We start from the raw sequence: 26838 nt of genomic DNA, 5'->3' as shown, positions 1-26838 counted from the left end.
ACACACACATCTGTTTAGGCCTCGAAATGTCCATGTTTCAGACTAATGAAAACATGACTGTGAATATTATCTGCCCTTGAACATTAGATCTTTCAGAATCCTCTAGATCTTAAACGTACATTGGACCTTTAATACAAATAAATGTCAAGGGAAGCACATATAAAGTATCATCAAGTCCAGATAACTACATGAGTGAGAAGCTTTAGAACAGGGGTGTCAAACATGCGGCCCGGGGGCCAAATGCGTCCCACCAAAGGTTCCAATCTGGCCCCTGGGATGAATTTACAAAAATGCCACATTCTTGAATTGAATTAAGCAAAAAAAAAAAAAGTTTGAATTAAGGAAAAAATCTTGAATTAAGCCAAAAAAAATCTCAAATTTAGCAAAAAATCTTGAATTGAGCCAAAAAATCTCAAATTTAGCAAAAAATGTTGAATTAAGCCAAAAAACATCTCAAATTTAGCAAAAAATCTTGAATTAAGCAAAAAAAAAAAAAACATCTCAAATTTAACAAAAAATGTTGAATTAAGCAAAATATCTAGAATTAACAACTTAAAAATATATAATAATAATAATAATAATAATAATAATAATAATAATAATAAAATAATAATAATTAAAAAACAAAACATTAAATTATGAAAATATTTCCATTTCCAAACTCTCCTGTAACAATAAAATGTGACTAACCTGAACAAATGTGATGAACCTGAAATGTCTGTATTAAATTCAGTCCAGTTTGAACTCTTTTCTTCCTGTTCCTCAGTGTTTAGTGTCTTTGGAGATCTGATCCAGAATGCACATGGACTAATGAGAAGTGGAGGAAGAAGACTGAGAAAATTGCACTAAATTTTCTTTCTTTTTTTTTTTTATTTATATTTAATTTTTTTCAGGTTATTCACTTTTTTTTTTTTTTTTTTTTTTTTTTTTGGATAGTTTATAAAAATAAGTATTTTCATAATTTAATTGTTTGGGGTTTTTTTGCACTAAAACACAAAAATTTGTAGTTGTCATTATTTCTAGGTTATTCAGTTCTTATTTTCCTGGTTCCATCCACTGCAGATCAAATCAGACTGAATGTGGAACCTGAAAGAACATGTGTTTGAGAGCCCTGTAGTACAATAAATACAATAAATATAGTAAATAAATAAGTCATCATAGTTAACGGTGCATTGTCCCCAACAAGCTCGTCTATAAGCTGTTTAAAAACTTACCGGCAGATCTTTTGATGCATGTGTATATGTGTGGAAAAGTTAGAGCGAGAAAGAAAAAGAGAGAGAGAGACAGTGACATACCCTCTGGACTGACTCCATGCACATTGTGGTCACAGCCACATTTTTCCAGCTCTCCACTGCTGCAGGCCCTGGTGACCGCAAACGCCACACTGGCTGCTGAGATGGCATACACAAAGGCCGCCTCACGGGTGCCTAACACACACACACAAACACACAAACAGAGAAAATGAAGAGCAAAATGCAGTTTGTATACACGGAAAGACTGCATTAAAGTCTAACGGAAGGAGTCGAGCACGCGTCTGACATTTACATGACATTTACACGTCAACGTACAGTCAGTGGAAAGCAGTTTAATTTTGGAGGAATATTCAGCAAACATGGGATGGATGTGAATATGTTAAATCAGCTGAGTTTTAAGGTAATTCTAGTGATAATAAAGGGGTTCTATGTCGTGTTGATTTTCCAAACTCTACATTAACCCTTTCATGCACGAATTATGAGACCCTCAATCAAGATTTTTTTGTTTTTTCCTTCGTGTTTTTATTCCTCTTTAGGCATGAAAAAAAAAGCATGCCTAAAAAAACTTTTCTTATGAACCTGTTTTTCATGGAGCTGCAAAAATGTCCACTCAGCTGGAAATCATGCGTTTAATTTTGGGAGCTAATAAACATGTATTTACTGATATATTGTGTGAAAACTATGAAATAAAAACATTTTTAATGCTTATTATGGGTCATTCATTTCTCAGACAGGGGTAGTTGTTTGTTTACTTGCTTTACTAGTTTGTCTGATAAATGAATTACCTACAATAATTACATGCAGAAGACAGTATGAACTTTTACCAGACATGTTTAATGCTGTTAATCTGATGTTTTCTCACATTTTAACACTCTAATACCAGACATTACTCACTTCGTGGAGATAATATGCAAAAAAAAGAAAAACAAAAACAGAACTTTTACAAAAACTGTTAATTACAGACTAATAACAACAACTGATTTACACTTAAACATGTTACTCTAGATCAGGTTTATCAAGAACAGTAAAGTTACAGCAATGGTCTGAATGTCAGTGTATGAGATGATGCATGAGCGTCCACTGTGTTGGCTGATATGGAACTAAAAGTACTAAATTCATGAATATACAAGAGAACAGCTGGAGAAGAACTGTCCACTGGAGTGACCACTGTGCATGAAAGGGTTAAACAGAGGGAAGCTATGAACACTATCTCAGCCATTAAAGATAATAATGGACATCTCCTTTTTGAGCCTAAAAGAATTAATGTTACATTTACCAAATATTATACAGACCCCTATAGCTCAGAGTCAAACGCTTCCGAAAACGACATCAAAAATTTTCTTCTACCCCTAAATCTCCCTAAGGTGACAGCTGACCCGCTTGAATATCTGAATTCTCCCATTACCATTGAGGAGATATTTGGTGTTATTAAACACCTGCCTTCAAGTAAGGCTCCAGGCTTAGACGGCTTCACACCTGAGTTTTATAAATCCTTTCCTGAAGAACTGGCACCTTTACTACTAAATACAGGGTGACCCAAAAAAACGGGAATTTTTGAAGTGCGTATTGGCAGCAAGGTTATAATAGTTTTGGATTTTTCATTCTAGTTTAGTTTTATTTAGTTCTGCCTTTTTTTCTCTCTAATTCAGTTAGTTTTAATTCGTTTTTAGAGCAGGTTTAATAGTTTTTATTGGTTTTCGTTATTTTCTAAATGCTTAGTTTTAGTTTAGTTTTAGTTTTTTTTATATCTTTTCTCTTCTTCTTTGTCGTATTCAAATAAATCCCAGACAGGACTCTGCTGCTTTCTCCCGACTTTAGTCTCCATGTTTCCAGGTAGAGTGGGGACCAGAAGACGACTGGAAACCACAAGTGAACACAAGTGACGGACACTTAAATATCATATGGTGCCAGCAGAGAAAATTACTAGAGCGAAATAAATCGATTTTGTATCAATCCGACATTGGCAAAGACAAAAACGAAGGGAATTTTATCCATAATTTTTATCTGTTTTAGTTAGTTTGGTAAACACACAATACAGTTTCAGTTAGTTATCATTTTTTTCTTTTAATTATAGTTTTTATTTATTTCAGTTAACGAAAATGTTTTTACAATTCTAGTTTTCGTCATTTTGTTAGTTTTCATTAACGATAATAACCTTGATTGGCAGACATGAGCAAGTGGCAGCACTGCGAGACAGTGCCCTTGAGCAAGTAAACACACCCCCATGATAGTAACCATGGATCAGTGGAACGGGCAACAGTGTGCGTTAGCCATAAAAATGTTTTATAAAAACGGTGATAGTTTGACAGCTGCGCAGAGGGAGTTCCGACGTTTTTACAACTTAAGACGTCATGGTGCTGTTCCATCAAAACACGCGATCAAATGTTGGATTAATAACTTTGAAGAGACTGGATCCGCCCTAAAGAAGAAACCAACAGGACGACCAAGAAGTGCTCGTACTCCTGGCCCCCTAGATCGCCAGATTTGTCCGTTTGTGATTTTTTCTTGTGGGGCTATCTCAAGAGTAAAGTGTACACGACTCGACCAAGAACTGTGGATGAGTTAAAACAGAGAATTCAGGATGAAATTCACAGTATCCCAGCTGAGATGTTGCAGCGGTCAATGAGGAATCTCAACAGCACATTTCAAGAATGCATTCGTACAGGAAGGAATTTTTAAAAAATGAAAATTCCATCATTGTTTCTTAAATGGCATGTTTTAAGGTTTCAATTACTATGAATAAAATATTTTTCTTCCATCACTCTTGGTTTTATTGGATTGTTAAAAAGTTCCCGTTTTTTTGTGTCACCCTGTACCTATAACGAATCCTTCCAAAAGGGAGCGCTCCCACCTTCTCTGTCTGAGGCCAGTATCACACTCATTTTAAAAAAAGATAAAGATGCATCTGATGGTAAAAGCTACCGACCGATAAGTTTGACTTCATATGACAGCAAAATGTTATCTAAAATCCTGGCTAATCGATTAGACCGAGTAATAACCTCTCTCATCCATGCAGATCAGGTTGGTTTTATACAGTAACATTAGGAGGTTGACTGATATCATGTGGGCAGTTCAGGACAGTCAGGCTCCTCTGGCCGCGGTCTCATTGGATGCTGAAAAGGCCTTCGACAGAGTTGAACCGCAGAGGTACGTTTTAGACCAGAACACACTTAGGACCAAAACAGCCAACGACTGTGTACCCACAAACTGTCATTCACTGAATAAAATATGAAGCTCATTGTTTACACACATTTGTATAATGATATCATCAAGTTTTTTTCTTCAAGCGTTCAGTTTCTATGCTCCGTATATCTGGAACAAACTACCAGAAAATATCAGGTCTGATATCTGAGAGTCTGAGTTCTGTTCAGTCCAGGTTCCAGACTCTCCTGTTCACTGCTGCCTTTGACTAAAAGGCTTTGGACTTTTTAAATGTTATATTCTCTTTCAAAACTTTGCACTGCAACTCTTACTTTAATATGTGTGTTTTTATAGTTTTGGATTTTCCATTTCAAAAGGGGACAGAAATGGCTCTCAAAAAAGTACACCCCCAGAGACAAGCATTTGTACCCTTTTAAGTACAAGCTGGTACCTCTGTTTTTGAGAGTGTACCATACCATACCATACCATACCATACCATACCATACCATACCAACTTTATTTATAAAGCACTTTAAGAACTTTACAGTTTGCCAAAGTGCCGTACACGAAACATAAAACAAGGGAATAAATAAGTAAAACCAGTGATAACACAGGGTGCAAAATGGGCAAAGAGCAACAAAACACAACCATCATAAAAACAAAGACAAACAAGAAAAGCACTCGGAAAGCACAGGCCTCCGCCAAGGCAGATCAGTGTGCCCCCCCCCCCCCGATCACCACCAAAATTTATCTATAAATAATGAAAACCACAAATTTTTCTCTTTGCTTTTGTGTAAAAAAAGTAAAATTAAACAAAAATGTTAAAATTTACAGACTAGCCTTTTACAAGAAATGTGAAAAACCTGAACAAATATGAACAACCTGAAATGTCTTAAGAGAACTTAGAGTAATTGTACCAATTTTCTGTCTGTTATTAAATGTTTTGTGTTTTGTAGATCCACTGTGATCTGTACATTGTAATGTACATGTGTAAATGATAAACTGAGACAGAATATTGTTAAAATTACACTGATTTTTTTCAGTTTTTTCATGTTATTCACATGTTTTGAAAGGATAGTTTGTAGATGTAAACCTTTTCATAACGTAAATTTACTTTTTTCGCTTTAAAACATAGAGAAAAGTTTGGAGTTGACATTATTTCTATATTATTCTGTTATTATTTGACTGGTTCAGCCCACTGCAGATCAGATTTAGCTGAATGTGGAACTGAACTAACATGAGTTTGACAGCTCTGCTTTAGAGTATAAATACCACACACAGCCCATTTGACGCCCATGTTTTACCCAGTTTCCATCATACACTACAAACAAAAAGTTAAGGATATTTTTATTTTTTGGGCTATTTTTTTCAGTTGGGATTCTTGCACAGCACTTTTTTTTTTACTTTTTCTGTGTGTGAATTGAATTGAAACACATTTTTTTAAATGACCAGACATAGTTTTATTTACAAATGGCAAAAATGACTGAAAAAAAAGACAAAAAAAAAAAAAAAAAAAAAGAAATATCCTTAACTTTTTGTTTTATACTGTATATAAAGTCTGAGTGCTTGCTAAGTGAATAGTCTTACCCTGGGTGACCACTTTGCCAAACACTGGCATGCTCTCCAGAGTGGAGCAGTTCCACCGACGGTTGCGGAACTGGAACTGACACTCGTCTATGGCCAGCTGGGCTCCGCGCCGTACAGCGTCCATCACCTCCACGCTGCGCTTACAGATCTGAACCTAAAGCACAGACACACAGACAGGAGCGACATCAGCCACAAAGACCCCCGATTAAAAACACTGCTGTGGTTTAAGTGGGTTTGTCCAGGAGGAAAAAGGACGCTCTACATTAGCTGACATCCTGTTCAGCACCCACGGCACTGCAGACCTGATCCAAAGGCTCAAACTAGGCAGAGAGCGACTTTTTTGACATTATGTAGTTCTGGTTTTCTACAAATTGTGCGGTGTGAGGACATTAAAAGTTAAAGGATCATGTACAGAAGCTCCTTTTGCACCTATAAATATTTTTGTAAGGTATTCATGGTTTTTCTGTTTTGTTGAAATGCATGCATAGTTATATTCTCTGTTTGTTTATTGTTTATTTATTTATTTCAAATATAACATTAAAACCAAACAACAAAAGGATTTAAATAAAAAGAAAGTCAAACATTCAAAAAGGAGCGGAGTGAAGTTTAACTTATAATCTCCCACCAGTGTAGTATCTTCAGTGTAATTTTTGCACCTTCAAATTCACCCAACGGTGCAAAACTCTAAATGTTACCAAGTGTATTTTTCTTATTTCTAGTCCTGAGTACCTTCAGTCTGTGGATGTGCAGGACTGTCTTGGCTGACCCGTCTGTGTAACATGACGTGGCATTCAGGGACAGTCCCTCTGGACTGGCAGACCGGGGTGGTGGTCCCCCTTTTTAAGAAGGGGGACCGGAGGATGTGCTCCAACCACAGGGGGATCACACTCCTCAGCCTCCCGGGGACAGTCTATTCCAGGTACTGGAGAGGAGGATCCGACCGATAGTCAAACCTCGGATCCAGGAGGAACAATGCGGTTTTTGTCCCGGTTGCGGAATGCTGGACCAGCTCTATACTCTCCATCAGGTGCTCGAGGGTTCATGGGAGTTCACCCAACCAGTCCACATGTGTTTTGTGGATCTGGAGAAGGCGTTCGACCATGTCCCCCGTGGTATCCTGTGGGGGGTGCTTCAGGAGTATGGGGTCCAGGGCCCTCTGCTCAGGGCAGTCCGGTCCTTGTATGACCGAAGCAGGAGTCTGGTTCACATTGCTGGCAGTAAGTCAGACCTGTTCCAGGTGCATGTTGGATTCCGGCAGGGCTGCCCCTTGTCACCGGTTCTGTTCATTATTTTTATGGACAGAATTTCTAGGCGCAGCCAGGGGCCGGAGGGGGTCCGGTTTGGGGACCACAGGATTTCATCTCTGCTTTTTGCAGATGACGTTGTCCTGTTGGCCTCCTCGAACCTGGACCTTCAGCGTGCCCTGGGGCGGTTTACAGCCGAGTGTGAAGCCAGCGGGATGAGGATCAGCACCTCCAAATCTGAGGCCATGGTTCTCGACCGGAAAAAGGTGGTCTGCCCTCTCCGGGTCGGTGGGGAGTCTTTGCCCCAAGTGGAGGAGTTCAAGTACCTTGGGGTCTTGTTCACGACTGAGGGAAGGATGGAGCAGGAGACTGACAGATGGATCGGTGCAGCGTCTGCAGTGATGCGGTCGCTGTACCGATCGGTTGTGGTTCAGAAGGAGCTGAGCCGAGAGGAGAAGCTCTGGATTTACCGGTCAATCTACGTTCCTACCCTCACCTATGGTCATGAGCTTTGGGTCAGGACCAAAAGGACAAGATCCCGGATACAAGCGATCGAAATGAGTTTCCTCCGCAGGGTGGCTGGGCGCACCCTTAGGGATAGGGGGAGGAGCTCACTCACCAGGGAGGAGCTCGGAGTAGAGAAATCTTACCAAGATAATTTTCACTTGTTCCATTGGCAGATTTTTTTTCCTTGAATTAAGCAAAAAATCTTGAATTAAGCAAAAAAAAAATTATCTTTAAGCAAAAAAATCTTGAATTATGCAACAAAATCTTGAATTAAGAAAAAAAAAATCTGCCAATGGAACAAGTGAAAATTATCTTGGTAAGATTTCTTGAAATCAGATTTCCAGATCTATTGTCTATAAATCAGTTTTTAGATCTCACTGAAAAGTTCCTCTTCAGGTGATTCTGTCTGATTTTAAGTGCGATGACATATTTGGACGAGAAATGAGAAAAATACACTTGGTACGATTTAGATTTTTTTCCAGTGCAGTATCTTCAGTGTAATTTTTGCATCTTGCAAATTCATCCAATAGGCCTGACTGGACTCTTTGGTGGGCTGGTCTTGGACCTCGGGCCGTATGTTTGACACCCCTGCATTAGGCGGTAGTGGTACCTGTCTCTGGATAAGGCCTCGTAACCTCTCACACGTCTCCTCATCCCTGATGCTTCCCACGGACGACAGTTTGGCGAGGTACCTGACAGAGGAACATACAACAGAAACATTTACACATACAGTTGGACACAACACAATTCAGGCAGTTTTTATCTTAAAAAAAAGGAAATGTAGAAAATGGAAAGAGAACCCAGGAGAAGGACAGGCTAGTCTGTGACACTGGGTGAAAGTCATGAATACACTGAAAAAATCTAAATCTTACCAAGTGTATTTGTCTCATTTCAGTCCAAATATAAGATCACACTTAAAATCAGACAGAATCACCTAAAGAGGAACTTTTCAGTGAGATATAAGAACTCATTTATAGACAATACATCTGGAAAATCTGATTTCAAGAAATCTTACCAAGATAATTTTCACTTGTTCCATTGGCAGATTTTTTGCTTGAATTAAGCCACAAAATTGAATTAAGCAAAAAAAAAAAAAAAAAAAAAAAAAAAAAATAACTTGAATAAAGCAAAAAAAAAAAAAAAAAAAAATCTTGAATTAAGCAAAAAAAAATCTTGAATTCAGCAAAAAAAAATCTAGAATTTAGCCAAAACAAAATCTTGCATAAAGCCAAAAAAATCTTGAATTAAGCAAAAAAAATCTTGAATAAAGGAAAAAAAAAATCTTGAAATAAGCCAAAAAAAATATCTTGAATTAAGCAAAAAAATCTAGAATTAAGCAACAAAAAAAACTTGAATAAAGCAAAAAAAAACAAACAAACTTGAATTAAGCAAAAAAAAAAAAAAAAAAAAAAACTTGAATAAAGCAAAAAAAGATCTTGAATTAAGCAAAAAAAGTTTAGAATTTAGCAAAAAAAAAACTTGAATAAAGCAAAAAACAAAAAACAAAAAAAAAAACAACTTGAATTAAGTTAAAAAAAAATCTAGAATTAACAAAAAAAAAAAAAAAACTTGAATGAAACAAAAAAAAATCTTGAATTAAGCAAAAAAAAAAAAAAAAAAAAAAATCTGCCAATGGAACAAGTGAAAATTGTCTTGGTAAGATTTGTTGAAATCAGATTTTCCAGATCTGTTGTCTATAAATCAGTTCTTGAATCTCACTGAAAAGTTCCTCTTCAGGTGATTCTGTCTGATTTTTTTATTTTTATTTGAAGTGTGATGAGATATTTGGACTAGAAATGAGAAAAATACACTTGTTAACATGTAGATTTTTTGCAGTGCAGTTCGACATCCCAACATAAAGTCTCTTCGTTTTTCAAGGATTGGTTTGAACTCCTTCCAGACGAAGCAGACCTGGTGCAGGGGCTTCTGTTTCCCATGACGTTGTGGGAATGTTTTGGATAAAAGTCTACTTGTGAAGACGCTGAGAAGACTGAAAGTGTCTTATCAAACGCAGCACCTCCAGGCCAGACGGGTCAGCTCGGCTCACTTCAGCGTCCTATCTGCAGGGCCAGCTGCTCCGCACAGAAATAGGCTTCCTTCTAATCTGACACTGAGTCTGCTCCACGCTGCTTCATGTGCATCCACACGTCATCCAATTACATGTTGAGTCTGAAAACTGCAGCTGGATTCAAACATTTGAGCTTTTGTGCCTCTGGGTTCTGATAACTGGACTTGTTTGTCTTGTGGTTTCTCCATGTAGACCAGGGGGGTCAAAGTCATTTTAGTTCAGGGGCTGAATCCTCCCAATATGATCTGACGTGGGCCGGACCAGCCAATTAATAACATAATAATATATAATTAACCCTCTGGTATCCTGTCCAGCAAGGCCCTTACTAAGCACCAAGTGTACCTTTTTTGCACACTTGTGGAATAATGGGGGAAAAAAAATTCATACAGTTTGTTTTCAATTGTTTTGCACTTTTGTCTATTTCATCAACTTGAGCTGTAAATAAAAATACCAAATACTCAATAACTGTCACATTTTTTAACCCTTGAAATGCCGTGTTTGTAATGTAAACAAACCTTTTTTGTTTTTTTGGATGCAAAAAACATTTTTTTACTTATTTCTTTTTTTTGTTTTGTTTTTTCTGAATTCAAGAAAAAAAATCTGCCAATGGAACAAGTGAAAATTATATTGGTAAGATTTCTTGAAATACAATTTTCCAGATCTATTGTCTATAAATCCGTTCTTATATCTCACTGAAAAGTTCCTCTTTAGGTGATTCTGACTTATTTTAAGTGTGATAAGATATTTTGACTAGAAATGAGAAAAATACACTTGGTGAGATTTAGATTTTTTCCATTTGACGTGGTGTGAACATACACTCGGACAGCTTATAATGCGTACAAATAACACGCCAATTAATGTCAATTAAAGTGGCATGCAGACTATATTTAACCCTTTGTAGGGCACTCATTGAAATAGTCTGAAATTCAAAATTTCAACCTTAGTGTATTAGACATCATCATCTACCTCCTCTTGCCTTAAAACATCTGAGCAGCACTTGCTACAAAGTAAACACATGCAATAAAACAACTGTTATAAGGTCATAAACTGACAAAAAACACCCATATTCACTGTTTACAGCTTCAAAATGATCTATAAAATCTGTCTGAATCACAGTATAATGTTATAAAAAAAACACTTGAAGTTGGCCCCATATTTAATGTTTGAGGAAATTACCAAAAATAGTCACTTGCCCAATAAAGGGTTAAGCAAGTCATGATATCACATTGAAATCTGTGCAACAACAGACCCATCCATCCAAAAGCACCAGAACCGTTTCACTTCATGTCTGGAGGCTAAATGCAAATGTTCAACACGTTAAATATTGTATAAAGACGATGCAGAGTCTCACAGAACTGAAAATAACTAGTGCTGGGCAGCGATTAAAATTTTTTAATTGCAATTAATTGATGTTCAGTTGTTCAAAGTAAACAAAGGGGGCCCTCTAGTGGTTGGAATAAGATGCACTAACGTATGTTTTGTCCTTGCGGTGTTCCCATAGTCAGTTCGGACATAAGAAGGAACTAACAGACACGTTTCTTTCACTCTGTTTGTATGGCCCCAAAAACGTTTGCCTGTGAGTATTTTCTGTTCAGTTGTTGTCAGAATGAATAGTATCAAATATCTCTGATGTGAACCTTTGTTACTGGATAAAAAGAAGTTGTAAATTTTAAGTAAATCTGTAAATGCTAATCGTTAGCATGTTTATGGATTTTCCCATTCAAGTTAGCATCGAGCTAGCAGTCTTTTTTCCATTCATTTAAATGCATAATGCCATGTAAATGTACTAAGGCAGTGAACAGAACTCAGACATATTTAGTTTGTATGTGTCAGTTTTACAGTGAGTCTAAAGGAACAGATTTGGACACAAGTTTTGGGCGTCCGTCTTTTCTTGGTAAACCTGTTGTCTATCTGCAGCTAATCGCTACACGCACACAAGCAGAAGAATAGGAGTTAGAATAAAACCGCATTAACGGGAGATAAAAAAAAAAAAAAATTGTCGGCGTTATTTAATGAATGCATTAACGTGGTAATAATGCATTAACTTGCCCAGCCCTAAAAATAACTCGAACCAATCCACCGGTGTATATTTTCCAACAATGAACTCAAGTAGAACTATTCCTGGAACACGTGGACCAGCAGTGGACGGTCTGAAAACCAAAACGAGCCTCAGTAAAAGGACATTCCAGCAGAATTAGCTCTGAGGCTGTTCTCTATAAGTGGACATGTTTCTCTTTAAGGTTCCTCGGGCTTGTTTTATGAGTCTGGGGTTATGAGTTCCCAAGACGACACATACCTCTGTAAAGCCCTGTTCGCCCCACTCTGGCAGCGCTCCGGGGTGCATGAAACAAAATTCAGCTGGCAGATTACCGACAACACAGAGTCATGTCAACAGGTGTAAAAAGGCCTGATTATTTAACACACAGGTGTGTTGAGCCGCATTATGTAATAAATTCCCATTATGAAATAAAAGTTCAAAATGTAATAAGAATGTCACGTCATCTTGTGCTAAAGCCGCATTATGTAATAAACTGACGCATTTTGTAATAAACTACGTCAACGCATTATGTAGTAAATTTTTTCACATTATTTTAAGAAGTTATTACAATTTGAGAAATTTATTACAAAATGCACTTGACACATTTTTATTTAAAAAAAAATGTAATAACATGGTTCATTATGTAATAACAATCCAAATTAATATAATTTCAGAGCAATTTAGAAGAAATTAGTCACAGGAGCTACAGGTAATGGAATCAGAACTTTAACCACAGTTTACAGATGAATTTAGCACATTACATTTTCCTGAAAATAAAAATGTGTCAAATGCATTTTGTAATAAACTTCTCAAATTGTACTAACTTACTACATAATGCAAAAAAATTTACTACATAATGTATTGAGGTAGTTCATTACAAAATGCGTCAGTTTATTACATAATGCAGCTTTATTACAAGATGACGTGACATTCTTGTTACATTTTGAACTTTTATTACATAATGGGAATTTATTACATAATGCGGCTCAACCAGGTGTCAAACATGCGGCCCGGGGCCAAAACCGGCCCGCTAAAGTGTCCAGTCTGGCCCCTGGGGTGAATGTGTGAAATGCAAAAATTATACTGAAGATATTAACAATCAAGGATAAAATAAATTTTGGTCAATTCAATCCAAAGTGCATCAGACCGGTAAAATACTATCATAATAACCTATAAATAATGAAAACTGCAATTTTTCCATTTTGTTTTTGTGTTAAAAAAAAGTAAAATTACACAAATACACGGAACAAAAATATAAATGCAACACTTTTGTTTTTGTTCATGAGCTGAACTCACAGATCTAAAACTTTTTCTGTGTACACACAAGGTTTATTTCTGTCAAATATTGTTCACAAATCTGTCTAAATGTGTGTTTGTGAACATTTGTCCTCCTCCTCACAGCTGTGGCAGATCCAGATGCTGATTGGACAGCAGGATTATTGCACAGGTGGGCCTTAGGCTGGCCACACTAAAAGGAAGGCCACTCTAAAATGTGCACTTTTCTCACACAGCACAATGCCACAGAAATCACCAGTTTGGAGGGAATATGCACTGGTCATGTGACTTCAGGAATGTCCAGCAGAGCTTCTGTCTGTGAACTGAATGTTCATTTCTGGACCATCAGCCATCTGCAAAGGTGTTCCAGAGAATTCATGAAGAAGACTGTGTGAGGAAAATGGTGGTCACACCAAATACTGACTGGTTTTATCTGACCCCCCCTGGACCAGCCACTACAGTAAAAGTGCACATTTTAGAGTGGCCTTCCTTTTATTGTGGCCAGCCTAAGGCCCACCTGTGCAATAATCCTGCTGTCCAATCAGCATCTGGATCTGCCACAGCTGTGAAGAGGAGGGATTATCTCAGCAAAAGAGAAAGGAGAAGTGTTCACCAACACAGATTTAGACACATTTAGGAACAATATTTGACAGAAAGAGGCCTTTTGTGAACAGAGAAAAAAGTTTTAGATTGTTGAGTTCAGCCCATGAAAAATGGGAACAAAAACAAAAGTGTTGCATTTATATTTTTGTTCAGCGTATGTTTACATTTACAGACAAGACTTTTAAATAAAATATGATCAACCTGAAATGTGTTAAGAAAAGTCTGTGGAATTATACCAATATTCTGCCTGTTATTAAATGTTTTGTGTATTTGTGTGATACACATGTATAAATGATAAACTGAGGCGTAACATTGTTAAAATTGCACTTATTTTTCTTCAGAATTATCAGGTTGTTCATATTTCTTCAGTACAGTTCGTAGATGTAAACATTTTCATTATGGAATTTAACTTTTTTCACTCTAAAACATACAGAAAACTATGGAGTTGACGTTATTTATAAGTTCTTATCCTATTATTTAAATGGTTTTACTGGTCCGTCCCATTTTGTATCATATTCGGCTGTATGTGGCCGCTGTACTAAAATGAGTTTGACAGCCCTGATTGAACATATCCAGTACTTGTTCAGTGTCATGTGACCTGTAACATGCACCAGGACTGATGGACGTCCATCTGCAGATGTACTTCCAGTCTGTAAAGAGTTGGCTTTCTGGGTTTTCTGAGTTTTCTTTGCCAAGAAGGAGGGTCTAAGGACGAGGGATGCCCGGGACATTAATCCAATCCCTTCTTCTACTGTTTATTTGACTGTTGTTTGTTTTCATATCTTTTTATGTATGTATGTATTTATTTATTTATTTATTATCTAAGGCAGGGGTGTCAAACTCATTTTAGTTCAGTTCCACATTCAGCTAAATTTGATCTGAAGTGGGCTGGACCAGTAAAATAATAACATAAAAATATATAGATAATGTCAACTCCAAAATTGAAAAAGTAAGTGTAATTTTAACAATACTCTGCCTCAGTTTATCATTTGCACATGTACATTTTAACTTACAGATCACAGTGGACCTACAAATACACAAAACATTTAATAACAGGCAGAATCTTGTTAAAATTGTACTTCTCTTTCAGGTTTCATGTTCATATTTGTTTAGGTTATTCACATTTTTTGCGAAATTATACTCTTAGTGTAAATACATGAAAATATTTACATTCACAAAGAGAAAAATTTGGAGTTGTCATTATTTATATGTTATTATAATAGTATTTCACTGGTCCTGCCCACTGGAGATTGAATTGTTCTGAATTTGGAACCTGAAATAAAAGGATTTTTAATATCTTAGTGTAATTTTTGCATCTCACAAATTCATCCCAAGGGCCGGACTGGACCCTTTGGTGGGCCGGATTTGGCCCCCGGGCCGCATGTTTGACACCTGTGATCTAAGGGACTATTCATACATTATGCTGATAGGAAGCTAAAGGATAAACTGTTGTGTGAAGAAGGTGTGGGGTTAAATAAGTTTTACTTCCTCCCACTCCTTTCAAGGTAATTATCGTTATTGAAAACTAATGAAAGTACGAAAACTAGAATTGAAAAAAACATTTTTGTTAACTGAAATAAATAAAAACTATAATTAAAAGAAAAAAAACATAACTAACTGAAACTGTACTGTGTGCTTATAAAACTAACTAAAACGGATAAAGATTATGGATAAAATTCCCTTCGTTTTTGTTTTTTTGTCAATGTCAGATTGATACGAAATCAGTTTATTTCACTCAAGCCATTTTAGCTGGTGACACCGGACGACACTTCACGGTCCGTCACATGGTTTAGAGTCGTCTTCTGGTTCCCACTCTACCTGGAAATATGAGGCCCTTTCCCACCGCAGGAACTTTTGCAGGAACTTTCTGTATTACCCTGAACTTTCAAAGTTCCTGGTGCGTTTCCACCGAAAATTACCCTGGTAACTGACCCTCCCCCGGCCCCGAATTTACCCTGAAGAAGTTCCTGGTACAGAGGTAGTACTGTTCAGATTACCAGGAACTTTAGGGGGCGGGGCTGTGTGCTGGAGAAGGCTGAGTGGTGGACTAGACTGGCAGCGTTTCCGCATTCTGTTCACCACCAATATTTAACTCATTTAATTTCCACAAGCTTTGGATTTTGATAATTCGGAAAATGGACCAAAAGAGAAGCTACAACAAGTGGACGGACGACGAGGAAATTCAGACGGACTTTGAATCGCCGACACGAAACGAGCGAGTAAAAACTGTCGGAGCCAAATATAAGACACAACCTAAAGAAATACGAGGAAAGAAGAAGAAACTGATGCAGGATTAAAAGAAACTAAAGGAGCACAACAGTCGCAGTGGATCCGACTGTCGAACAAACCAATGGTCTGAATATGGCACAAATATTCACTGTTTAGTCGGTTCCATGCTGTAACAGTAGTCAGCGGAACATCAGCTGTTTAGTCTAAAGTGAAGTCCAGTTAACCTGAGACTAAAGCAGCAGAGTCCTGTTTGGAATTTATGTGAATATGACGGAGAAGAAGAGAAAAGATACGACAAAACTAAAACTAAACTAAAACTAAACTAAAAGTAAGCATTTAGAAAAAACCCAAAAACTAATAAAAACTAGCAAACCCGCTCTAAAAACTAATTAAAACGAACTGAATTAGAGAAAAAAAGTCCAAAGTAAATCAAACTAAACTATAATGAAAAATCCAAAACTATTCGAACCTCGACTCCTTTTCGAATATGCAAATGAAGTCATGTATATGTATAAGTTTTGTTTTTGTTTTTTTGTTCTCTTCCATGACTTTTTAATACCTGTTTTATTTCTAAGGACTAAGTAAGATTACTTTGTCTTGTTGCGTATTTGAAACAAACTGAACAAAAAAAAGAAAAAAAAAAAAATCATTTCGAACATGCAAAGAAAAAATAAAACAAAACAAAGCAAAATAAGACAAAAACAAAATAACATTCAAATCAACAGAATCTATCTTCAAGTACATGCGAGTCCGAATTTTGCAAAAGGAGCAGAAAAAAGTATAAACTATCCGACTAACTGTAACTCTTTGGAACTTCAATCAACATCTATGTTATCATTGTTTAAAAAGCATCTGAAAAGGACTTTAATTCATGAAAAAATGCACAGCCATATATCATTTGATTTGTATTTGATGATTTGTAATGGGATTTACATTTTTATTGTTTTTACTTTAGTTTATTAATTCAGTTAGATTGTCTTCTTAATTCTTTATTTCTTTTTTCTTGCGTATTGTTCATTTCTGGGGAGGTCTTCATATCAGCCTTTTTTGGCGTCTAACCTTTCCTGCACAATATTATCACTTGTTTGAATGTTGTTCCTGTTCTTTTGCTGTTTTATTATGTGCAAATAAATAAATAAATCAAATAAATAAAGCCCTGTGTGTCCTTTTTTTTCTTTTCTTTTTTATGTTTTTATGTTACATACCTGTTGTGAGTCTGCCTTGTGCATGAAATGTGCTCGATAAATAAAGTTGAATTGAATGAGACCTTGCATTGCCTTAATGACAACAGTAATGACAGCAAAAGCAGTGCGGTAATAATAGCTTTAGTGAACATTATACAGTTTGCGATGATGGTATAATTAGTAAACGATCCTCCCAGGAGTCTTCGGGTCAAACAGCTCCTCCTCTCCACTCACCCTCTCATCTCCTCCTCTCAACATTTCAGATAATGCCCTTCTTTTTCACTTCCCTTTCAGACACTGTCAGTATTTAGCACTCGTCGCTACGATAACCCTTCGCTCTGCCACTCCATTCATTTCAGCCACGTCCACTTCCATCCAGCCTCTGGGATGACTTCACTGTGTCATAGAGCTGCTGGGTTTTCTTTAATCACCTCCACGGCCTCTTTATTACACCATCAGTGTCTTTTTTTTTTATTCTACAACCTCTGACATTTCATTTAGCAGCCTAACCACTGCTTCTAAAGCAAAATTTGATGCTAAGTTCCCCACCAAGATTTAGCATTTAGCGTCTTCCCAGACCAAGTTTTTGCTTGTTACAAAAAAGATAAACACTAAAGTTTGTCTAAGTTCTGCAAAATGTCAGGCTTCATGCAGCATGCACACAAAGTTAGCAGCACACAAGGTCATTAATATAGTGGCTGAGATATTGTTAACAGGAGTAGAGTTCATTATAAAGATAAGAAAAGACACTATAAACTAGCATTTATGTTTCTGTTAAAGTGTAAATAAGCAACTACACTGTAAAAAAAAAAAAAATCTGTAATTGAACAGAATTTTCACTGTTTATTTTACAGATTTTTCTTGTATTTTTAAGATACAGGAAAATATCAATGAAATGACAAAAACAGACTGTGATTTTACATGCCAAATGTAAAATAACATGAAAAAACTGTAACTGTGAATAACCAAAAAATTTCCATCTTTTAAAAAAAAAAAAATTCTTTTTTTTTTTTTTTACAGAAAAATACAGTTAAAATACATTTGCAAATGTATCATAATTTCACAAATATTTATTTTCTATTTATGAGACTAAACTGTTAATTTAAAGTTTAATACTGTAAAAAAAATAATAATAATAATCATAATAAAATGAGATAAAATTACTGACAATTAACTGTAACAGAAGTATTTGTTCTGTCAGTTGAACCAGACTTGTTTGTTAATTGACAAATATCTTGTGTAATTACAGGAGGTTTCACAACAAAAATGTTGAATAAATGTATTTTTGTGAATGTAGAACATGTATAAGCACTGATAAACTGTCCAAATACAGTTTTTATCAGTGAATTGGACAACTGAGTCTCACTGAAAATTATTTATATATGTATTTATAGGTAATTGGATTGTTATAATACATGAAAATATTCTTTATTAAACATTAAAAAGTCCCCCAAAAAAAAAATCTCATATAAAGTTAGGGCAAAAAACTGTATTTAAATTATGGAAAATTACCGTATTTCTATGAGATGGTTATTTTCTGTTATTTAACAGTATTTTTTCGGAACCCCTGCTGCTGGACTAATACTGTTTTTTTACAGTTTTGTTTTGTTTTTTTGTTTTTTTTTTACAGTGCAGCTAAAACATTAACTTCGAAAACATGATAAAATGTCATCTATTACAGCTCGTTCTATCAAAGTTTAAGTTAAAAACGTCTTTGAGACCATTGTTGAAGCAAAATTATAACACTTTTACTAAATCTTAAGCCAATAAATGAGAAATTCACCAAGGTTCAGTGTTAAGATAGCATTCGCCAACACAGACCAGCTAACTATTCATATGAGAAGTAATGTTTTATTTCATGTTTTTTGACACTGCCACACTCAAAAACTGGGAGGTCTCTGAGACTGAGTAAAAGTGACCAATGAGGAACGGTAATTGTAGAATGAAGTGAAAATATCATTTCCAGAGGCCGCCATTTGTTTGTCATCAAAATGACCTTTACTATGGAATATTTCACTTCATTCTTTGAGATGGAGGTAAAAGGTAACAAGAGGTTAAAACCACTTCAAGTCTGGGGATGTTGAAGTTCCAGAAACATCTTCAGGTGCGTCATCTTTACATTTATGTATTTTTACAGTCGAATAGTTCAATAGTTTTACAACAAATTGCCAACGTCTATAACACTGGTCAACAACACATTTATTGTTTCAGTTTTTTGAGCTGATTTAGGATAATTTTGGTGCTGAATCCAAAAGTCACATTCATTTTGCTCAATCAGGTCAACTTTCTGAACTATGCTACATATTGGCTTTTGAACATTTTTGCTTACATTTATGGGCATTTTCACATCATATGATACAAAATTCTTTCATATTTCTTGCAATAAACGAGTCCTGAAGATTTTACTTTTGCCAATTTATGATTAATGTTTTTTTAATATTACAGGTGAATGAAATGGCTTCGACTAGAAGATCTTGCAAAAATAAGCCTGACGTATTCTGCTACATCTGCGCTGAATACACCATTGGACCTAACAGGAATCAAGTGATGAAATGATTTTTTTTTCTCTTAAAACCTATTTTGGGTGAGAACTATATAAAAAATCAACTGATAAAGTCACAAAAATGTCATCAATTTTATGAGAAGGTCAAATTTTTCAAAATCAAATTAGCAAAAAACCCTGACCTGATTGAGAAAAACAGATGTCATTTTTGGATTTAGCGGTGCAAAATGGTCCGAATTCAGCTGAAAAAACCGAGACAACTTCCAAAAACCATTTTTTTGTAACCCAGTGTAATTAGTTTGGATTTCGTTGATAAATCTAATCCTAACCCTAACCCTAACAGGCCTGTGGATTTTCTGACTTCTGATAACAGGGCGCCCCCCCACACACAGTACGTAGCACTGGCATTAATGATTAGCATTAGCACGTAGCACACATAAGGAGCAATGAGCTGCCACTGAAGGGGTTCAGGGACCAACTCCAGATCTTCATCAGTCCTGTGGTCAGCAGGAGAATTAACCTAACTGTTTTTAATGGCAGTGGAAACAGGAGCGTCTGGAGGAAACCTGTGCAGCATGTGGAGAACAGGTCAACTCAACACAGAAGGACTTCTACAGGTGGAAACACTAACCACGACGTCCACACTGAGGGACGTTTACATTTGGGTTTTTTTAGTTGGAGTCGGACCACCAGACCTATCTGATAAAAAGGCTTTAACATTCAATTTGATTTCACACGGACACAAAAACAAGCTTTTCAGAAAAATCGTATCTTGACCTCAACTAGGGATGTAATGATTACCGGTATAATGATAAACGGCGGTAAAATTGCAGACGGTTAGTATTGCCGTTTAAATTCTAATTCTCATGATAACTGTGTTTGATTACCGCACTTTTAGGGGAGAAACCCTATGGAAAGATCTGCTTTTATGTCAAATATTAGAGTATAGTTTTAATTTATTACAATTTTAATTTTCTATACCTGATATTTGGAACCAATATTCACTTTTAAAGTCTGTGAAAAGGTTCATTAAGCATCTGTGTGTTATTTATGCAATAAATTATATACATTTTTCAAATTGGATTTTAGATGTTTTTGTGTGTTTTCTGTCCTTTTATGTTTTTATAGTAGGTTAAAGTGAAAAAATAACAGACAGATGATATAGATGAAGTTGTGCTGAAAAAACAGATCCCAAACATGGGTATAGTAACATTTGTTTCTATAGTATATAAAGGCCAAATCAAAAGGCCTGAAAAACGGACAAAATAGACTCAGACCACTAAGGGTTAATATTGGAATGTTTCTGACACAGAAGGGACATTGGGATGATTATTTTATTTGTTTGTTTTTTGTTTTTGTTTTTTTTAATACAACTTGGTTAAATTATTTCAGTATATTAGTACTTTTTGAACATTTTGAGCACAATTTCAATAATACTGCGATAATAATGATAATCATGATAATTTTGGTCACAAGAACCGTGATAAGACATTTTCACATCGTTACATGCCTAACCTCAACATAACATTAGAAAAGATTTATCCTCCTGACACTCGGTAAACTAAAGGTTTTTGGCTTTTTTTTTTTTTTTACCTTAAATAATTGCCTGGATTGGAAGCAACATGATTCAGCAGTCTGCTCAGATACAATTTAAATTTCTTTTGTATGGAATGTCCTTTGCAGTGGACAGTATTCTTTTAGTAAAGCTGTGAAACTCTTGTCGCCTACAGAGGACAAAAATACATGAATGCATCTTAGGAGAATATTGAACAGCTATGTTTAAGTCTGACTGCCATCAGAATATATCCTCTTGAGACCCAGTAATGCAGTTTTGTCCTCTGTAGGGGACAAAAGTCATTAAAAAAACACTGTCCACTGCAAAGGACCTTCTATAAAATATTAAATAAATACAAAAAATTATATAAAAAAATAAATAAATAAATAAAATAAATCTGAAAAAACAAAACAAAAAACTGTTGCATCATGCTGTTTCAAATCAAGACAATTATTTAATGAAGAAACCCAAAACTTTTACTTTCCTGGTCTCAGGAGGTTAAACTGTATGTATGGCTTCAGTTTCAGTATCCGCCCCTCTGTCCATCTTCATCTTCGTCTAAGAAAAGACATTCAGGCCAAAGATGAGCTGTGAAATCATTTGACCACGAGGGAAACTAAAAATGTGTATGTCGACTAAACTTCTAAAGATGTGAGTGGAAAGAACAAAACCTGGTGATTTAAAAGTCATTTTCTACAATCTGTTAATTCAACAAAGTTCCACGTCAGTCGCAGGGGAAACCTGGACCGACCAGACCGTCCAGGACTCTGCTCTGACCCCGCTCTGATTTGTGCGATTGTGCAGTTGTGGGTCTTTCATCAAAGCCATGTGTGGTGTTTGATCCTCCTTTGTAGTTGGCCGTGGCCTTGGGCAGGGCGCTGCATTTGAGTGGAGGCGTCCAGCTGGGAGACCATCAACAATAGTCGCTAACTTTTTACTCGTCTCTTTTCTCTTCTTCTCTGTCGTCGTATTCTAATAAATCCCAGACAGGACTCTGCTGCTTTAGTCTCCATGTTTCCAGGTAGAGTGGGGACCAGAAGACGACTGGAAACCACAAGTGAACACAAGTGACGGACCCTTAAATATCATATGGTGCCAACAGCTAAAATTGCTAGAGCGAAATAAATCGATTTTATATCAATCTGACGTTAACGAAGACGAAAATGAAGGGAATTTTATCCATAATTTTTTATCTGTTTTAGTTAGTTTTGTAAACACACAATACAGTTTCAATTAATTATTGTTTTTTTCTTTTAATTATAGTTTTTATTTATTTCAGTTAATGAAAATGTTTTTACAATTCTAGTTTTCGTCATTTCGTTAGTTTTCGTTAATGATAATAACCTTGGTGGGCAGACCTAATGACTCCAAATAGCATCAATAGCAACATAACAACTCATATGACGCATTTGGGATTTAATGGAAAAAACGACATTACGCACTTCAGTTTTTTTGACATTTAGTAAATATCGGTAAAGTTTTGTGCAGATGTCCGATGGAACTGTGACTAAGAACTTCTATGTTGTTTTCAGTGAGTTATTTAATGTGTTACCACTGGGAGATTGACAGCTGAAAGGACCAATTACAGCCCTGGTGGGCAGACCTAACGACTCTGGCTCCAAATAGCATCCAAGGTTAAAATAGTTTTGGATTTTTCATTATAGTTTAGTTTTAATTCATTTTTAGAGCAGGTTTGATAGTTTTTATTAGTCTTCGTTATTTTCTAAATGCTTAGTTTTAGTTTAGTTGCAGTTTAGTCGTCTCTTTTCTCTTCTTCTCTGTGCTCCTATTCAAATCAATCCCAGACAGGACTCTGCTGCTTTAGTCTCCATGTTTCCAGGTAGAGTGGGGACCAGAAGACGACTGGAAACCACAAGTGAACACAAGTGATGGACACTTCAATATCATATGGTGCCAACAGCTAAAATTGCTAGAGCGAAATAAATCGATTTCTTATCAATCAGACATTAACAAAGACGAAAACGAAGGGAATTTTATCCATAATTTTTATCCGTTTTAGTTAGTTTTGTAAGCACACAATACAGTTTCAGTTAGTTATCGTTTTTTTTCTTTTAATTATAGTTTTTATTTATTTCAGTTAACGAATTTTTTTTTACAATTCTAGTTTTCGTCAACCTTTCATCAACTGCATCAATAGCAACATAACAAGTCATATGACGTATTTGTGATTTAATATAAAAAAAACGACATTACGCACTTCAGTTTTTTCAACATTTAGTAAATACTGGTAAAGTTTTGCGCAGATGTCCGACGGAAAAGCGACTAATGATAAAAACAACGCTTTGAAAAACCACAAGACGACAACACACACCCACACTGCTGGACGGCATCCCACTACCCTGACACTGACCCTGGAAACATTTAATAAACACTGGATAAGCTGTTATTCAGGTGATTTTCAGGCGAATATGTGTGCATGCATGGGAAATGTGCTCCACAGGCCTTGGGCCAGTGTGTGTGAGCATTCCGCCTCGCTTTATCTGCTCATTTCGCTGGTGTTTCCATTCACTTCCCAGAGATGAGGTTAACAAAATACCTCGACAAGGAGACAGAGGGGGGAACCCGTGGAAGGGCAGACCAACACACACACACACACACACACACACAGTCCCATCTCGTCCTCATTCCTCCTCTTTCCTCCCTTGCGTTCCGGCCTCTGGTGGTTTGCGTGCTTCAATCCCAGGGGTCTAAGCCCGCTGGAGCCAGTGGTGTTGTGAAGGCTGCCATGTGTAATGCAACAAAAACACACAGGCCAGGTGGAATGCTCCGTACCTCCCACCCAGAGCCCCCCCACGGCCTCACAGGAGCTGAAAATAAGAGATAATTCTAAACAGAGGAGACGCTCATGACGCAGGTTGTTATCTACGAAAAGGAAATGTGTCCCAGAACTTTGAACACAACGCGAAAATCCGACACTTTACGTTCGGTGCAGACGAAGATGAAGACGGACGCTGATAATCAGTGAGTCGGTTTCCAGGTGCAGAACGCCGAAGAGCAGCTTTTCTCTGTATTCTATCAAACGTCTTTGGGTTTCTCTGTTACGCTTAGACAAAATAAACGGTCTACAGACATCAGTTCTGTTCCTCTTCAGACTACACAGTTACTCAGATCAACAAAAGGTTAAACAGGTTCATCAGCTCTATTGGACAAAGCAATACTCCGCCTAAATGTACCTGTAAATATCCCATACCGTCTGTATAGAGGCTTTTATGTTGTATATATTTCAGCTAAAATGTGCTTACAGGTCTTATTTCTGTCTGTGTTCATATTAAATCAGTCTCAGTGAATCCAAAGGAACTTTGTGTTGGTAAATGACAGTTGTTCAAATGGACAGGATTTCAGTTCTGTTCAACATGTTGATGCTCATATGAACTATGTTTTCAGCTCCAAAATGAACCATTTCAGCACAATTAATGCTATATTTTCATGTCACAAATGGACAAGTTCTATTTGAACTGAATTTGCCTGAAAAACAAATCTTCTCTTCTTTTAGATTCCCCAGTTTTTCTTCCCAGATTCTCTCCTCCATATCACATGTTTTATTTGTACAGGTTCAATCTGGAGTATGGTGCTGATCCATCCTGCTTCTGTTCCACCAATACATACATGAAGAATGGCACACAGCACTGTTTAAAAACCCCTTCAACCCTATCAGCCCGCCCGCAGGCCGAAAAAATTCTATTAATATTCATCTACTATAAAAATATAATAAATCAAGACAATGGATGTTTTTTTCAACTTTTGCTCAAAGTTTAGACCCTAATGTTAATAAAACTACATCAAAAGTGTATTTTAGTGCAAACTTTAATGTTCAAACATGAGTTTTATTTATCTAGCGCCAGATCACAACAAAAAAGTTATCTCATGACACTTTATATATAGAGTTGGTCAAAAACCAGACTCTAAGCCAATTTACAGAAACCCAACAGAATGGTGATAAATCACTTAAGAAAGGTTAAATATAGAGAAAAAATAATTTGGGAACTGGCACAAAATTAGCACTGGGTCTTTATGGTTTACAGCAGGGGTGTTAAACTCATTTTAGTTCAGGGGCCACATTAAGCCAAATTTGATCTGAAGTGAAATAATAACATCATAATTTATCAATAATGTGAACTCCAAACTTTCCTCTATGTTTTAGAGCAAAAAAAGATAAAATTATGTGATGAAAATGTTTACCTCTACCAACCATCCTTTAAAACAATGGGAATAACATGAACAAACTGACATTTCTTCAGATAATTAAGTGTAATTTTACCAATATTCTGTCTCAGTTTAACATTTACACATGTATATTATAACTTACAGATCACAGTGGATCTACAAATACAAAAAAAACATTTAATAACAGGCAGAATATTGGTAAAATTACACTTCAGACACATATGAAAATGTTCATATTTGTTCAGGTTATTTGCGTTTTTGTTAAATGATAGTTTGTTTTAGTGTAAATACAGTAAAATGACATGAAAATATTTACATTGACAAAGAGAAACATGTGGAGTTGTGAGTTTTTATAGGTTATTATGATAGTATTTTAACCCTTTCATGCATAATGGTCACTACAGTGGACAGATATTCCACAGCTGTTCTATTGTATATTCATGGATTTTGTTGTTTTAGTTCCATATCAGCCGACACAATGGACGCTTATGCATCATCACAAACAATGCAATTCATACCATTACTGTAACTTTGCTGCTCTTGATAAACCTGATCTGCACTAACATGTTTGAGTGTAAATCAGTTGCTAATTGTTATTAGACTGTGATTAACACTTTTCTGAAACAAGAAGTTGTTTTTTTTTTTGTTTTTTTTTTTGCATATCCTCCTGAGACCCAGTAGTGCATTTTGTCCTCTGTAGGGGACAAAAGTTTGACAGTTTTACTTTAAAAATGCTGTGCATTACAAAGGACATTCCATTAAAAAATCAATCAATAAATAAAAATTATTTTAAAAATGTTTCTGAAAAAACTGTTGCATTATGCAGTTTCCAATCAAGACAATTTTTTAGTGTAAAAAAGCTAAAACGGTCAATTTCCTGGGTCTCAGAGGATATTATCTCCATGAAATGAATAATAACTAATATTAGAGTATAATAAAATGTGAGAAAATATTGGTGATTTAGCAATTAGGGGCATTAAAAATGTTTTTATTTCATAGTTTTCACACAGGGCATCACTTTCTGATGATGAGTTTAAATACATGTTTCTTTGCTTCAAAACTTAAATGCATGGTGTCCAGCTGAGGGGACATTTTTGTTATCCCACAGAAAATTGGTTCATAACAAAAAAATTCATTTGCATTGTTTTTTTCATGCCTATAGAGGAATAAAAACACTCAAGAAAAAATATTGACTAAGGTTCTCATAATTCAAGGGTTAACAATCTGACCATTTGAGATTAAACTGGTCTGTATGTGGAACCTGAAATAAAACGATTAATATCTTCAATGTCATTTTTGCATTTTATAAATTCATCCCAGGGACCGGACTGGACCCTTTGGGGGGCCGGATTTGGGCCCCGGACTGCATGTTTGACACCTGTGATTTAAAGGCTGCTTATATTTATGTGTTGAAGTCGAGGTGTTTTAACTTTTAACCATGTAATAGAAACATAAAGTAGATGATC

The 26838-nt window shown here is 36.0% G+C and overlaps 1 protein-coding gene across 1 annotated transcript in view; it reads right to left on the bottom strand.

Annotated features, from left to right (window-relative positions):
• The window catches only part of LOC115420243 (protein Wnt-4a), a 76522-nt gene that overhangs the window by 5281 nt on the left and 44403 nt on the right, over positions 1-26838 (bottom strand). The window contains exons 2-4 of the mRNA XM_030135510.1: positions 8343-8424; positions 5982-6135; positions 1296-1427 (exon numbers count right to left, since the gene is read on the bottom strand). Coding sequence (XP_029991370.1) covers positions 1296-1427; positions 5982-6135; positions 8343-8424 — 368 coding nt within the window. The remainder of the gene's footprint in view (positions 1-1295; positions 1428-5981; positions 6136-8342; positions 8425-26838) is intronic.

The sequence above is a fragment of the Sphaeramia orbicularis genome, chromosome 5, assembly GCF_902148855.1.
Source record: "Sphaeramia orbicularis chromosome 5, fSphaOr1.1, whole genome shotgun sequence".
In the NCBI taxonomy this organism is placed as follows: domain Eukaryota; kingdom Metazoa; phylum Chordata; class Actinopteri; order Kurtiformes; family Apogonidae; genus Sphaeramia; species Sphaeramia orbicularis.
This window is presented reverse-complemented; position numbering and strand designations above follow the sequence as displayed.